Source organism: Odontesthes bonariensis, chromosome 10, assembly GCF_027942865.1.
Source record: "Odontesthes bonariensis isolate fOdoBon6 chromosome 10, fOdoBon6.hap1, whole genome shotgun sequence".
NCBI lineage: Eukaryota > Metazoa > Chordata > Actinopteri > Atheriniformes > Atherinopsidae > Odontesthes > Odontesthes bonariensis.
The window spans coordinates 27,182,089-27,196,226 of record NC_134515.1 but is presented as its reverse complement, the minus strand read 5'-3'; the positions used below and the strand labels follow the sequence as shown (position 1 = coordinate 27,196,226).

Sequence of the window (14,138 nt, the reverse complement as noted above, 5' to 3'; positions counted from 1 at the left end):
TCGGCGGAACTTACGGATGTCAGCACTCATTAAAACTGGTAACTTTAAATAACAATGTTAAAACCCTGAAGTGGCTGTCAATATTTAATTAGTAGCACATTTAAAATCATTTTACTGTCAGGTTTATATCTTGCAAGGTTATTTTTTTTAAAGCCGATTCTCCCCATGACACCTTTGAGTATATCCCATCACAAGGATTCCTATTTTACAACTAAACACAAGTAAATATCAACTAAATGTGCAGAATGTGAAGTGCCTGAGTTTCCTTTTGTCAGAAATCTCAATTGCCGTGCAGAAAATCTCTTAAAAGTAAAGTAAGCAAGGCAACATTCGGGTAACATTGAGCACTGATTTTCTAGACATTTCTGTTGTAAACCCTGTGACTTCAGTGCTAACAACACTTCCAGTAATATACATTAATTCCATGAGGAGTTTAAATTTAATTCTAAAATGTATGTCTGCCAAACAACATGCTATCTTAAGCTTTATTTTGAGGCTTCAAAAATTTTCTATTTATTTATCTTGTCGAGCTAAACAAATAGCTTTAAGGTTCAATGTATCAGGACATAATTGAAAAAAAAAAGAAAAGAAAAGATGATTTGGTCCATAGCAGTTCTTAAACCCAGATAAGAGAAACAGTTCATGTCTTTATACTGTGTCATTATTTATCGAACAAAAATTAAGGCAAAATGCAGAGACGGTGTAAAAACATTGAACTGCACCTGATGATTCAGCAGCTTTCAGAACAAACTTCAGCTGCGCTAATTCAAAGTAACTGTTTTCTCTATAAGGTTATCAGTGGCTCAAATTGTTGTGGAAGCATTTTAGCCCCCTTTTTTTTATAGCATTGCTGATGTTCAATGATGTTTATGGGCATTTGTTTATGCACAGCTCTGTTAAGGCCCTCTGCCACCGCACTCAGCAGTTTGTATGAGGCATTTTTACCAATTCATACCAAAACATTTAACAACTTGTAGAGCCTAAAAAGTAGCTCTTCGATTTCACCTTTAGGTAAACTTCTTTGGATGTTAACTTCTGGGAACATTGACAACTGTCTTGAATATTATCCACTGGTAAATATTCTTTCTTACTGTAGAATGATGGAGTCCAAATGGTTTGGAAATGGCCTGGTAACCTTTCCAAGACTTATAGGTAACTACAGTTGCTTCCCAAAGATCACTGCTGACATAGTTCCTCCTTGGCTTTGTGTATGTGTAATATTATATGTATTATTTCCATCAAAGGTTGTACTTACATTAGTTTAACACCTGGTAAGGACCGAGATTTTTTTTGTCTTCACATTCCAAAAGTTTTACATAGCGGGACATAATAAACTGTTTTAATGCAAATTGACTCTTTTAAATTCAACATACATCAGGACTGACCTGCTTACACAGTAATAACCCCAATGAGGAAAGGTTAAACAAGGATTTACTTTGAAGATGGAGCTAACGGTAAAATACTAAAATACTAACCAGGTTCCTGCCAATATCCATTAGGGATGAAAGGTAACCGTGCAAAGAACTCATTTTAATCCACAATAATAAAGGGGTGTGCTGGGCACATTATTAACATACATGCCTACACGGTTCATATTCTTGTCTTTATGCATGCTTTCTCCTTTCTTTATTTATCAGCACATATTTTGCATCACGTTTCATGTATACACCTGGTGTCACACATTAGAGCCTCTTGCACATTGAGCCTTTTACACATCATGAGCGGCCACAGCTTTGGTTAAAGTTTAGTTAAGTCAAACAGACACTGTGCAAATTAAGCCTAATTTCGGAATAGGGGACCACATTTGTGCCATTTGTTTTTAGTTTTTCAGTTTGAGAGCAGTCACAACTTCTGATTAACTGCATGAACAGTTAACATTCTGGTTGCCAAACAATCAGTTGGAAATCAGGCATATCAGACATTTTTGACAGCTGTCTTGCTGATTGAACAGATTGCTTGTCCAGTTTCCTACAAGGCTGCTGTGTGTGTAATTATTTGCACTGAGCTGGTTAAATTGTGTGGTGGCTGTGAGAAAGATTTCCAGCAGACTATTTTATTTGCATCTTTGGTTTTTACTTATATTTAAGGATGGGAAGGTTGACTTTCTTAGTTAATGCTCCATTGAGGTTAAAAAGGAATTATTAAAAGAAAAAAAATGCTTATTTCCCTTGTTGAGATGTATTTGACAAAAGTTAGAGTTGGAATTGATGGGGCAGAGCATGGTGTCTCACTTTGGTTCTGCAAACACGATCACTTGCCAACCTACACGTAATGATGACGGAAGTGTTTAGCCTCAGAACCCTTATGCTTCTCATTTTAGTTCAATTGTTCCTTTCATGTACGTGGCTGCTCCTCATGTAAAGATCCCAGTCTTTAATAGCCATAGAAATAAATGCATCACTTAATATATAATCATCTGTAAGGTTGGAGCGGGTTTCAGACCGTATCAAAGTAATTGTGTTGCTTTCCGCTTGATTGCCTGACCATCAGCACACAGTTACTTTTGTGCATATTCTACTTTTTTTGTATGCATAGGGCTATGATTGATTGTGCTGGTGCTTGTGCTTGTTACATAATTATGGTGTATGTTTATTCTCCACCTTTTGAATCAGTTTTTGCACTCTTTTGATAAAGATTCTTCCCTTTTGATCTTGATGATTTCCAAACATTCCCCTGGAGATGAATAGAAGAATATGAGTATTGTTCTGGAGGATTAAGCATGATGTAGTGAGTAAACCCTTATACAATAACGTATTTAATTTGAGATATTTACACATGCAGATACGGAAATAATGTAAAGGTTGCCCAGTTGTTATCTAATGTCAACTGGTAACAAACAGTGTTCATATGTTTAGAAGTATGAAAGATCTACTAAGAGACAAACAGAAGACACACTTTTAGGATTCTTTTTTAAGAAATTCTGTAGATTTTTGAATCCACATCTCTTGACAAAGAATATCCCTCTTTATAAATTCTTATTTTGCTTTCTCAATATTTCTGTTTTTGGTTACTTCCAACAAACAACATATCTCATAAGCTGAAAGCCATGACAACTCGACAAAAGAGGCACATATGTGGGTGTCAGCTGGCTGTGGGAGAATAATAACATTAGGACTGAAAGGAATGAATTGTGCAAACATTTTTAGAGACTTTAGCAGTTCTTGCCAAAACGGTTCAACAAAGGTTCGGATCTTTGAAAACCCTGAAATAAGGAACATGTATCCTTTTTTAAGAGACCTCTAAAAGGAACTGTCAGAGGGTTTCATTTATAGATGTGAAGACTAAGCAGGCAAGTGTCTAGCCTTCATATAGAAAGACTCATACCTACTTCTGTCTCCAGAGATAACAGCATACAGTATTTGCAAGTAACAGTTTTTAAAAAAAGAATGACATTTTGGTTTACGAAGGACAGCCACTGGAAGACAACTGCTGACTCTAACCGTTGAGCTGTCTGTTAACTCTCCTCCCACTCTCATTTCGCATATTTGGACTCAGCTTCCAGGTCCCTTCAAGTGGAATTCTCACAAAGCACAGTTTCTGCTAGTCACAAATTAAGATAAAACATGCTGTTCTGCTGGTCATCTTCAATCCTCTTGTATAGCTCAGCCTTTGTTGCTGAATCACATTTAGTGGCCTTATAATTGGAGATCGCTGTATCCTTAAAAATCCTCTGCATGAGCATTAGCGGGTCACAAAAATGCACATGTATGACCATGGTATCCGTATTATTAATAAGACACTATATTGCCATATGCCTCAGACACCACAACACAAATACCACAACAATAAATGTATTTTATACAGTAAGAAACTTGATACATCGCCTATCATAGAATATGTGAATCAAGTTAATCCTTGAACACTCTTTAGCTGTTTGTTAGCAAATAGCCCAAATGATTTGGTAGCAGCTTTTGCTTTATGTAAAGTATATGTGCAGCTTTGAGCATACAGAAGAAGTACCAACACGCACCTGAAAAGTTGACGAGGCGAATATACTTGAGCAGCAGTGTACCGTTGATGGTGTCCATCTTGGGGCAGAGTCCAACTTTTCCAGGACAGAGGTCTTTGTGCATGTTATGCAGGGCATGAGCCATGGCATAAACAGCATCTATCACGAACTGGACCTTCCCTTCCTGTTCGTAGGAGGAATCTTTCCCGATCCGCTCATGGTCTAAAGGGAAACATCAACAACATAAAAATCATTCAGAGCTTGAATTCCGTGCTGTTTTACAGGCTGAGTCACTGCAGCCTTGAAGGACAATAATTGCTGGAATATTTGATATGAATGGCATAATAATCAGAACAAAAAAGCTGCTCGACAATCAATGAAAAATGTAAGAACTAAACAATAGTCGTTAGATTTGTAAAATCAAGCAAATGATAACCTTTCAAGGAGCCTGATTACTCAATTGTGAGACTATCTTTTTTTTTTGTGACTATTTTGATGTTATGTTGGGATTGGCATGTTAACCACTAATTGTAAACCATTTCTTCAAGACATCAATCAAGAATCCCTGTGCACAAATAAAAAACGGTCTTGCTCGCAGCCTCTCTCATTTTGGGCTGTCGATCAATTGAACCCACTCAAATTTATTCAGACAGAATTTTTTGGCATCATGTTTCTTAATCTTCTTTAAACTGTGCAGCTACAGTAAATGCCTTTGCAATATAGTATCATGTGCTTATTGAATTAGATAAATGTTCAGAAGTACAAATATAAACTGGAGATCTAGTTTGATAATGCAGGGACTCTTCTTTGGGCACATTTGATTTGGGTTTATATGATCTGTTGGTGTACATTGTTAAATGAAGTCACACGGGACTTTACGTCTATTAATCATGAGCTCAGAGCTTGAGTGAGTGGCATAAGAGGGGAGGAAGACACAGCAAGGCAGGTCTAATCATTTTCAGTGTTAATGTAATTAGTTATGACAGGTGTATATTAATCATAGCTGGGTTGTTCTAATGCTTCGAAAATATGTTAATCGCCAAGCAAGGTTTCAATTATTGGCTTAATGCGCTTGTTAACCAATGCCTTGCCGGGTAAGTTGAGCAGTGTCAGCAGTGACACCTCTGCTGCAACAGATATCAAAATATGATGTCAAATATGCCAACAGACCGAAATGAAAGAAGGTGTCACAGCTAAAAGTAGCTTGAGAAAAATGACATTTTACACACTTTGTCAGTTAAGTTTTGTGATGATAATACAGAAGCCTGTGTGGATCAAACCCTGCCTTGGTGTTTTGTATCGTTTTTTAAAAAATTTTAAATCTGAAAACACGTCATTTTGAAAGTTAACAGAACTGGCAGGAGACAAATGACCTCAGGTCTTTCACCTTGTTCAAACACATATTATAGAGCTGGTGCTGTTTCGAGGGCTGAGTGAACATAGACCCCCCACATGTAGATTGCTTTAACTATCTTTTTTTTTTTTAATTGTCTTCAAAAACTGCTTTTCTTTCTGGGCAACGGCCAGTCATTCTCCTCTCTCTCTAAAAATGCATGAGAATTACTATTTGATGCTTACGTACAATCTGAAATTAGTGGTAATTGCTAGCCTGATTAACATAGACTTTCAAATCTCTTCGAGATTCTGGTCTGACCAAGACCATAACGAATACGATTCGAAATGGCCTGTTCAACCCGCCTCCCTTGGGTTGCTACTGGTTGTGGCCAGAAAAGGCTGTGCCTAAGCTTAAGCCAATCACACCACTCTTTCCTCTGACGTATGATTTAGCTACCAGCGGGGCTAACTGGTAGATTAAACTCTTACCAAAGCCAGTAGGGAGCAAGGCGAAAACGTCTTTCCTGTCAAGAAATTATTCAAGGGCTGTTCTTTGCTCGATTTTTAACGAGAATCTCCCGTCGAACACTTTCATTACAGCATCTACAGCAGTGTCAAAAGCTTGACGCTGCTCCATGTTGATATTGAATGAAGCGCTTCCGTGTACAATCCATAGGTTGAGTGGCAGTTCAACCACGTCACTACCTTGAACACGCCTCTACCCTGGGCCGTTGGCGCTGCTCAAAGTTGATTGCTTCCCGACAAAGTGGGTGGAGTTCCCATTTTTTCGGGAACTCGAATCCACCTGAATGAGCAGTTTGCCTGAGTAAGTCACTGCGAGGGCGGAGCCTGGGTAGGTAATTGCCGCAAATTGCAAGAAATTACTTTCTTCTCAGACACTCAGTGTGAAAGTATGTAAATTACAGTATTTTAAAGCCAGGGAAAGTGACAGATAACGTTTGACATTTCTGTGACAGTGTTTTAAGAGCTTAATAAAGTCTAAGCTAAAACTCTGGCACTCTTTAATAGAGGTTTCACTTGTTTGAGCCAAGAAGATTCTTTTTCTTTTTCTCTGTTTGGTCATTGAATATTTAAGTCTTGAATTTTATCTCGAGGAGCGTTCGTCTTAATTCTAACATGCGTTGAAGATTCAAATATACGACCTGAGACAACTACTGGGTGTCCAACCAAAGCAGCAAAATTCCAATCAAAAACAAACAGAACCAAAACTAAAAGTTCCATTTTAGTCAAAGAATCTTTATTTTGGTTTATTCGACGGAGGAAAATATGGAAGCACTTGAACTGGTTGCCAAAACATGGTACAGATAAGCTCAGATGAAGAAACACACAAAAGGAGTTACTGAGCCGCCTGGCAAAAAAACATCATTACGCCACTAAATCTGCTCGAAGTAAATGCTTGTTTGTAGCTGTAAAAAGGTTTGAAATATCTATTGAACCTTTAAGCTGCAGGTACCCTGGTCTATACCAGTCTATTCCCGTGGGCTTTGAAGGTTAATGCCTTTTTAGAATAATTAAATCCCCTGGTTGTGAACGGTGTAAGCTTGAGAATGAAAAATGTTTGGAAATTGAGGGACTCGTATTACAGCACCCCGTTTCCTTTGTACAAAAAAAATTGACTTCAGAGAGGAATTCTGAATATGAGCTCACGTTACTAACATATAATGTGGCCTCTGTACTTTTTCAAACCGCTGTCTAATTACGCTCTGGCATTTGTTAAAACATAAAGTGAATAAATGACCTGCTTACTGTCATCACAGAAGCAGTATTTGGGTTCTGCACATCCTTTCTGTCAATTAAGATTAACTTCCATGTTGCTTGATACAAATATTGGCCTTTCCACTATGTTGTTTAAGGCAAACCAAGAGACAAAAGATCATATAAACATTGTAATAGGCACACACACACAAAGAGAAAAACAGCGTAGGCAGTTGACAAAATGGAATCATGTCATGTTAAGCTTTGTTAAGTCTGAGAGAAGGCTAACTTGAAACAAATAAATAGTTTTTGTCACTCGCATGCTCCCTCAGTATCTCATTGTGTTAAAGAGGCTATTTAAAATCAGTAACAAGGCTCTGAAGGTCTCATTAAACATCCCCGTCTATCAGGCCTTAAGACATCCATCATCAATCTCACTAATCAGTAACAATCCTTTTTTTTTCTAAAGATAAAAAATGATTTCCTACAATCCAAAGAGTTCATTAGTGATTCTGTGCTGCAGGTTTGATTGTGTATGTTTGTCTGTCTCTGTTGTACCTCCATTACGGACTGGCGACCTGTAGCCTACAGGCTGAATCCCGCCTCTCTCCTTCTGTCAGCTTGGATAAGCCCCAGCCCCATGCGACCCTTTACAAAGTAAAGCATCTGTAGCTCATGGATTGATGGTTTTCCAGTATTATGTTTTGTTTTTTTATCGGTCCCTAGTTTTCTCTTGTTTGTTATTTACTTTCCTTTCTCATGAAATGTGGATTAAATTACAGTGAAGGAAAGACGGAGCGGACGAAAAGGTCTGAGGCTATTTGTGACTGTTACTATTACCTCATCAAATTTGTGGGCTATTGATTTTGGCCCAGTATAGTTTATATAGTCTCATTAACAACTTTATAAACCACATCTGATGCTAAATTTACACTGTACACACACAGTACAGCTATGACAAGGATGATTAACTCGTCTTGTCTGTGTTGTGCCAGAAGGGAACATTTGAAATGAATGAACCTCTAATTTAACTTTCAGATTTTTGGCACAGTCTGGTGTGGAAACACAAATAATGAGAATATTTCATAGGCTAGCCGGCTGTTGTCTATCGCACTATAATTGTAAAGCGTATGAATGTGTTTTGTAAATCGTAATTTGAAAATGACTTGGCGACCGGACAAGTTTTGCTCCGTTTTTGTTTTTGAAACGGTGCTTTCTGAATAAGATAAAAGCTTCTTGTTTAAACTGTGTTTATTTGACCGTTTTCTAACCCCCTTGAGTTTTTATCTTTAATATTTACAAAAGCTGCTTAACACAGGTCGTCCTTTCACACGAGCTGAAGGAACACACGTTCATGTTTGGACACATAAGTTTAAGGTAGCTCAGCTGACTGATAAATGCAGAAAACGCACAGGAACCAGATGTTAACACGTTCTGTGGGGAGGTCAGCAGAATGAAATGCAATAAAAGATAAAAACATCAAATATAGAAAGAGCTTCTGAAAAGAACACAAACTACAAGCGCTGTGTGCTTTCTCTTTAAATGTTTCTTTGAATGGAGACAAATTGTTCCTTTCTTGGCTCCCTTTTATAAAAAAGTGTAATTCTTTTGTATTTCTTTCTATTTTTTGTCTTTTTTACACCCTTGTATGCACAAGGTATGAGCAGCAGCAACTTCAGGCTCACATTTGTGTTTATGGGAGATGCATTCAGGTACATATTGAGCTAATGGTTATCCATGTTTTTGTTGCGCTCAGAGTCCTACACACAGTCCGTGTTGCCTGCCACATAACACAGAGGACAGTTTACTTTGTTGAAAGTTTAACAATGTAGCAAAGAGGGCAGGTGCAGGTACATTTGCCTAGCCTGGCGACGCCATCCTACGTACTTCCGCCCAAAGATTTTGGCTCCGCACATAGTCTGGCCAAATCCCCCTACCTCAGTTCGCTCAGTGTTTTGCCAATCAGCAAACAGTTGCGAGTGGTGACGAAGAACTCACGCGCGGAGTCCATTGTAGTCCATATAATTGTAGTTCAACCGCAGCGGAAATAAACATGGCGACGGAAGAACGCTAGAAGCTATCCATGAAGTTGTCTCAACTCTGGAGACCATTACACAATTAAAACGAGAGCAAGAGGAATGCCTCGTCAATTTTGTTAGTGGCAAGGATGTCGTAGCTCTCCTTCCAACTGGCTGTGGGAAAAGTTTGATTTATCAAATCGGACCGGTATAATGAAAGCGGATGTGGGAAGCGTGATTCGCGAGCTGGAGCCTCGCGAGAGTAAGCATGAACCTCGGCGCATAACCAACGTCATTTCTAAACATTACTGATTGGTTAAGGGAACTCCGTTACTCCAATGAATTTAAGTTGCTGGGTAAGGTCCCGCCCTCCATAGAAACGGATTCCTCTGGGGTTTTCCCAGACTGTTTGACAGAGTCAACAGTCGGCTTTCGCCCAGGCTAACATTTGCCATCCCTGTGGACCTAACTCAACACTACACTGACATGTTTATGAAATTCTGCAGTGCACTAGTCCACTATGGAAGAATCCGTAGTTTCTAAAAGTTTGGATGGTTTAATAGGAGCCATATGCTCATATTGAATAATCTGACAAGACAAAAGCTATAATCTTATCCTGACTGTTTATATTTATCAAAATGATACAATACAAAGCTAAATGGTGTTAAAAGTCCCTGATTTACTGCGAGACAAAGTTTTGCTCTCTTAAAGCACTACAGGTAGTGACTAAATAATACGTTTTCCCCACACGGGTGCTGTACTGTTATTGCTTGCTGTTGATCCTGTTTCAGTTTAACTTGTATATTCGATATGACCGAGCTGATGATACCTTGCCTTGTACAGACTGGCTGCCCCCAACACTTCCTTTGAATGCACAATGAACAATACTGAATCTACTACTTGAGAGCTTTGTAGAAATGTGCATTTCCAGGCTGGTGAAGTTACACAACTTTTAGTCTCTGAAGATGGCTGGTAATAATCCTTTTGAATTATGACACGCTGTTTATTTCTGTCTGACACAATTACCGTATGAGTTGGTAGTATTAATTTCTTCTTTTCTGAATTTATTACATTTATGAGTAGAAAATCATACAAAGTAATTTCAGGAATGCACTTTTTGATATTAAGAATATCATAATATTATTCTTGCATGTATATGAAGAATCGATCTCTGTGTTTGAGTCTAACTCTGGATGAAGATTGCCTTCTGTTGTGTGTGCATGGGTGTTTACAAGGTAATGTCCGAAGTGATCTGGTCATGTGGAAGAGCTTGACAGAGTTCTTTTGACAGCCATCATGACCCTCTTCCATTTTATTGTTATAAGACTGGGCACCGTCGCCTCAGGGAGAAAATTAGACTGCAGTGTTGCCTTCATTTCTTCCAAAAACCGTCGGTCAGATTCAGTGAACTCATTGTTCCAGCTGCAGGCTACGCATATTAAATCAGGTTTTCTTGCTAAAACTGCCTTTAATCCATTAAGACTGCAGGCACCTTCTACACATGAGGGTATATTCATATGTGACGCCAGGTCTTAATGGGATAGAAAGGATTTTATAGGATTTAGGTATAAAATTTGGGAATATGGAATATTTTTTCAACGAGGACATCTACCATATTCATACACTGTAATTCTAAACCGCTGCAGGTCAATAATCATTCCTCCTCTATAAACAAAAAACACATATCTTGTATCTCAAGATAGTTGAACAAGCTTCAGTTGCATGCGGTGTCCTTGATGTGTTCATTGAACATTGGAATGTAGACAACTGAGCAGGCAGGCATGAAGCTGTGTCTGGTAGTCTTGATGACTCATGCTAGGGATTCAAAGCAACAGTGGGATTCAAGCCAGCTTGCTTCACTCAAACTGTGACCCATAATGTGTGCTGAAACAGCACCAACAAAAGGCAGTGCATCTTCAGGCTGTCATCTTTCCCCAAAGACCAGCGAGACTGAAAACTTTAATGAAAGGAAATCCTGCAAGACATTTCCAGACAGTCGTAAAAATGTTGTACTCCAATATTTCCACGAACGTGTTCGATACATTAGAAAACGGTCAGACAATTGAGGACTAGTGTTTTTATTCATCCTAAAGTAATTATGATTTATGAGCCAGTCCTGCACATTACTGATCAATATAGCTGTGTCATGCTGTGAAACTGTGCACTGTTTTTATTGCCACCAATTTATGTCCTTTCACAGGTTCAGGACAAATGGCATCCATTTCTTGTTCATTCTGCTCAGAGAAACCACATCATGTTTTATGGTCCACCAGAGTGAAATACTGCGAACTGTGCAGTGACCAAAGAGCAGAGCAGGTAGCAGTATTAACAAAACTGTTGAATTTTACTCGGCTAAGATTTCATTTTTAACTAGAAACAAGGTGAGCTTGATACATTTTCCATCATTCCGCCGGGTCTAATGAAGTGCTGATAGAAAACAAGAGCACCAAAGAGATGACTCATAGAAATGTTTGAGTAAATGTTACTCTGTACACGTGGCCTAGTGGTTAGGGAGGCGGACTTAAGATCAGAGGGTTGCAAGTTCAAATCCCACCATTACCTCTCCCTACACCTCTATCCATGGCTGAAGTGCCCTTGAGCAAGGCACCTAACCCCACATTGCTCCAGGGGCTGTAACCAATACCCTGTATCTAAATAGCTGTAAATCGCTTTGGATAAAAAGCGTCAGCTAAGTGTAATGTAATGTAATGTAAAACTGACAACAGAGGTATATTATAGAAATGTCTTCTCATAGATAGTCAGGATCATTGACGGGCAGTAATCTGATTACTTTTTTCGAGTAAAGTGGGGGATTACACTTTAAGGGATTACAATTGCAAAAACAGTAATTAGATTCCTGTTAGTTTCCTGCAACCAGGCTGCGTTACTGCGTTACTAAACCACGATTTTGCTTGTGAGAGTGTCTCGTGACAGTCACTTATGAGCGGTGCCACGTCAGTACGCATGTAGACAACAAGAGATAACATGGAGAGAGCAGGACCATGCAGAGTTTAATGCTTGGAAGTACCGACATTACTGAGTTTTTTTGTAATATTTTAAGATATTACAAGTAAATGTTAATCTAGCCTTAGCCCTCTTTTTATCATTGCCCACCAATACAAATGATGTGGTGAGTTGGTCTCTGCACAAGGTATAATTAATCTGCAGCGGTTTACGCTGTGTAATGGAAAATACCTGCACAATGGGCATTTTTCATTTGGCCCACCACTTTGTTGTCTGTTCCTTTATCTGCATTTGTTGTGAATTCTTGCTGAGCAGTCCTCTGTTTGCATCTATTAGGTAAATGTTCTGCAAGGTTGTTAAATTGCTAAAGATGTTTTTTTCATTTCCATCCTGGTTGTTTATTAGAACGAGCTCCGCAGAGCTGTGTTGAGCTCTCTCAGCCATGGCACTCTCCTGTAAAGCAGGTCACAGAGTAGAAGCTCGGACAGGAAACAGCAGGTCTAGAAGCTGTTAGCATCCCATGTAAACTCAAGGTTGATTTGTTACAAATTAGTATTACCAAAATCAAACTAGGTTCTCTTTTACAAACAGACAAAACTTTTTTTTTTTTTTTTTAAATCAGCATCGATGATAGTTTTCTCGATAACCAAACTTTGGTCCCACTGAGTATGAATATGGTACTATACTGTAGAATCTAATTATCTGGTTATTACTTTATCAAGTCTTTTGCATGGGAAAGAGCTGCTGCTGAGACTTTCAATTGCTTCATCATTGAAAGTTTTTGAGAAGCCAATTTCTGATACTTTTCCTGAGCAGAGCATCACGTTCTGTTGCCTAATGGTGGCCATTCGTGTACAACATTTTGGACACCCATCGAACTCAGAGGAACGTATTTTGTTTTCCGTGTCTGGCCAAAATATTGTGACAGAATAATTAGGTTATAGCCTTGGTAATTGGTAATTTATTATTTTCATTGGTAATCTTCATAATATGTTTTACACTCCTTTGTTATATAGTGATGCCCTGTGGGCTGGAAGTGACTATGTAGATCTGGAGCCCCAAAGTAAACCTTGTCTCCTGGGACTCCAGATATAAAAACACTGGGAAAAAGACCAGCTGTAAGATGTGAGTAATAGATTTGGGTTGTTTTCCTTGCACACCAAGTCAGATGCATTTTACTTCCTCAGACATGAGAGATGACCTGTTACTACCAAGGTGTAATGGTGCATAGATCACTTGTCAGTGACTCGTATTGTTTGATTAAAAAGCTTTGATCTTACATAAATAAAATACTTACGCACCCATCTAATCGTGTTATTACTTTAAAAATGTCATTTTCCGGCACCTTGGAGTTGATTAGTCTCCTGCAGATTTTTAAAGAGAGGAATTTACTCCTCCCTCCCTATTAAGTGTGTTAATTAAGAAACAGCTTGGCATAGTGTGAGCAATGTTTATACAATATACTCACAAGAACCAAAGGTTTTAGTGATTAAAGTAGGTGCTAGAATTTGCTTTTCATGTTACCTGATAAGAAATGCATGGTATAAGGTCCAGCTTTTGTGACTGTGACTGAGCAGAAGTGGGAAAGAGGAAATGACTGTGATTTCAAATGGAACAAAGGGAAGTACCGTACATTGAAAAAGCCCCAAATGAAATGGTTGTAGATCTTGGCAGTAAAAAAAATTACTGTGCCCTGGAGGCTACTCAGAGGAAGAAAAGAACAGCAGCAATTTAGTTCAAGAGCAGCCACCGTGACAGCTGATGAATACAGAAATCATTGACGATTTCTGTTCTCCTGGAAGTATGGATCGTTGGAGCCATCTCTCTGTTTTACCATTAAACGCAATGGTGTAAAATGGTGTGTGGCATTTATTTCTCGTACTGGTTAGCTTTGCTTCTTCATCTATTGTACCACTTTAGTGTCAAATCTTAAAAAATTAAGTAATAATATCTATCCATTTGAACTTAATTTTCCAAAATATCTCCATCCGAAGCCTCCCCAGTGAGCTGAATCTTCTTTGGCAGTGACATCAGAAGCAGATTTTTTTTTTAAATAATGGCAACCTGTGTTTTTGGACATCACTGATCATTTGATTACAATATTTCATTCAAAACTCTAGCATGTGTCATGGAAAAAAATCTTCCCTTGCTTTCTA

At 38.5% G+C, this 14,138-nt stretch overlaps 1 protein-coding gene across 1 annotated transcript in view; it reads right to left on the bottom strand.

Moving 5' to 3' along the window:
* Positions 1-14,138, bottom strand: part of LOC142389839 (metabotropic glutamate receptor 4-like) — a 204,368-nt gene that overhangs the window by 20,096 nt on the left and 170,134 nt on the right. The window contains exon 7 of the mRNA XM_075474992.1: positions 3,971-4,171. Within this exon, the coding sequence (XP_075331107.1) occupies positions 3,971-4,171 (201 nt within the window). The remainder of the gene's footprint in view (positions 1-3,970; positions 4,172-14,138) is intronic.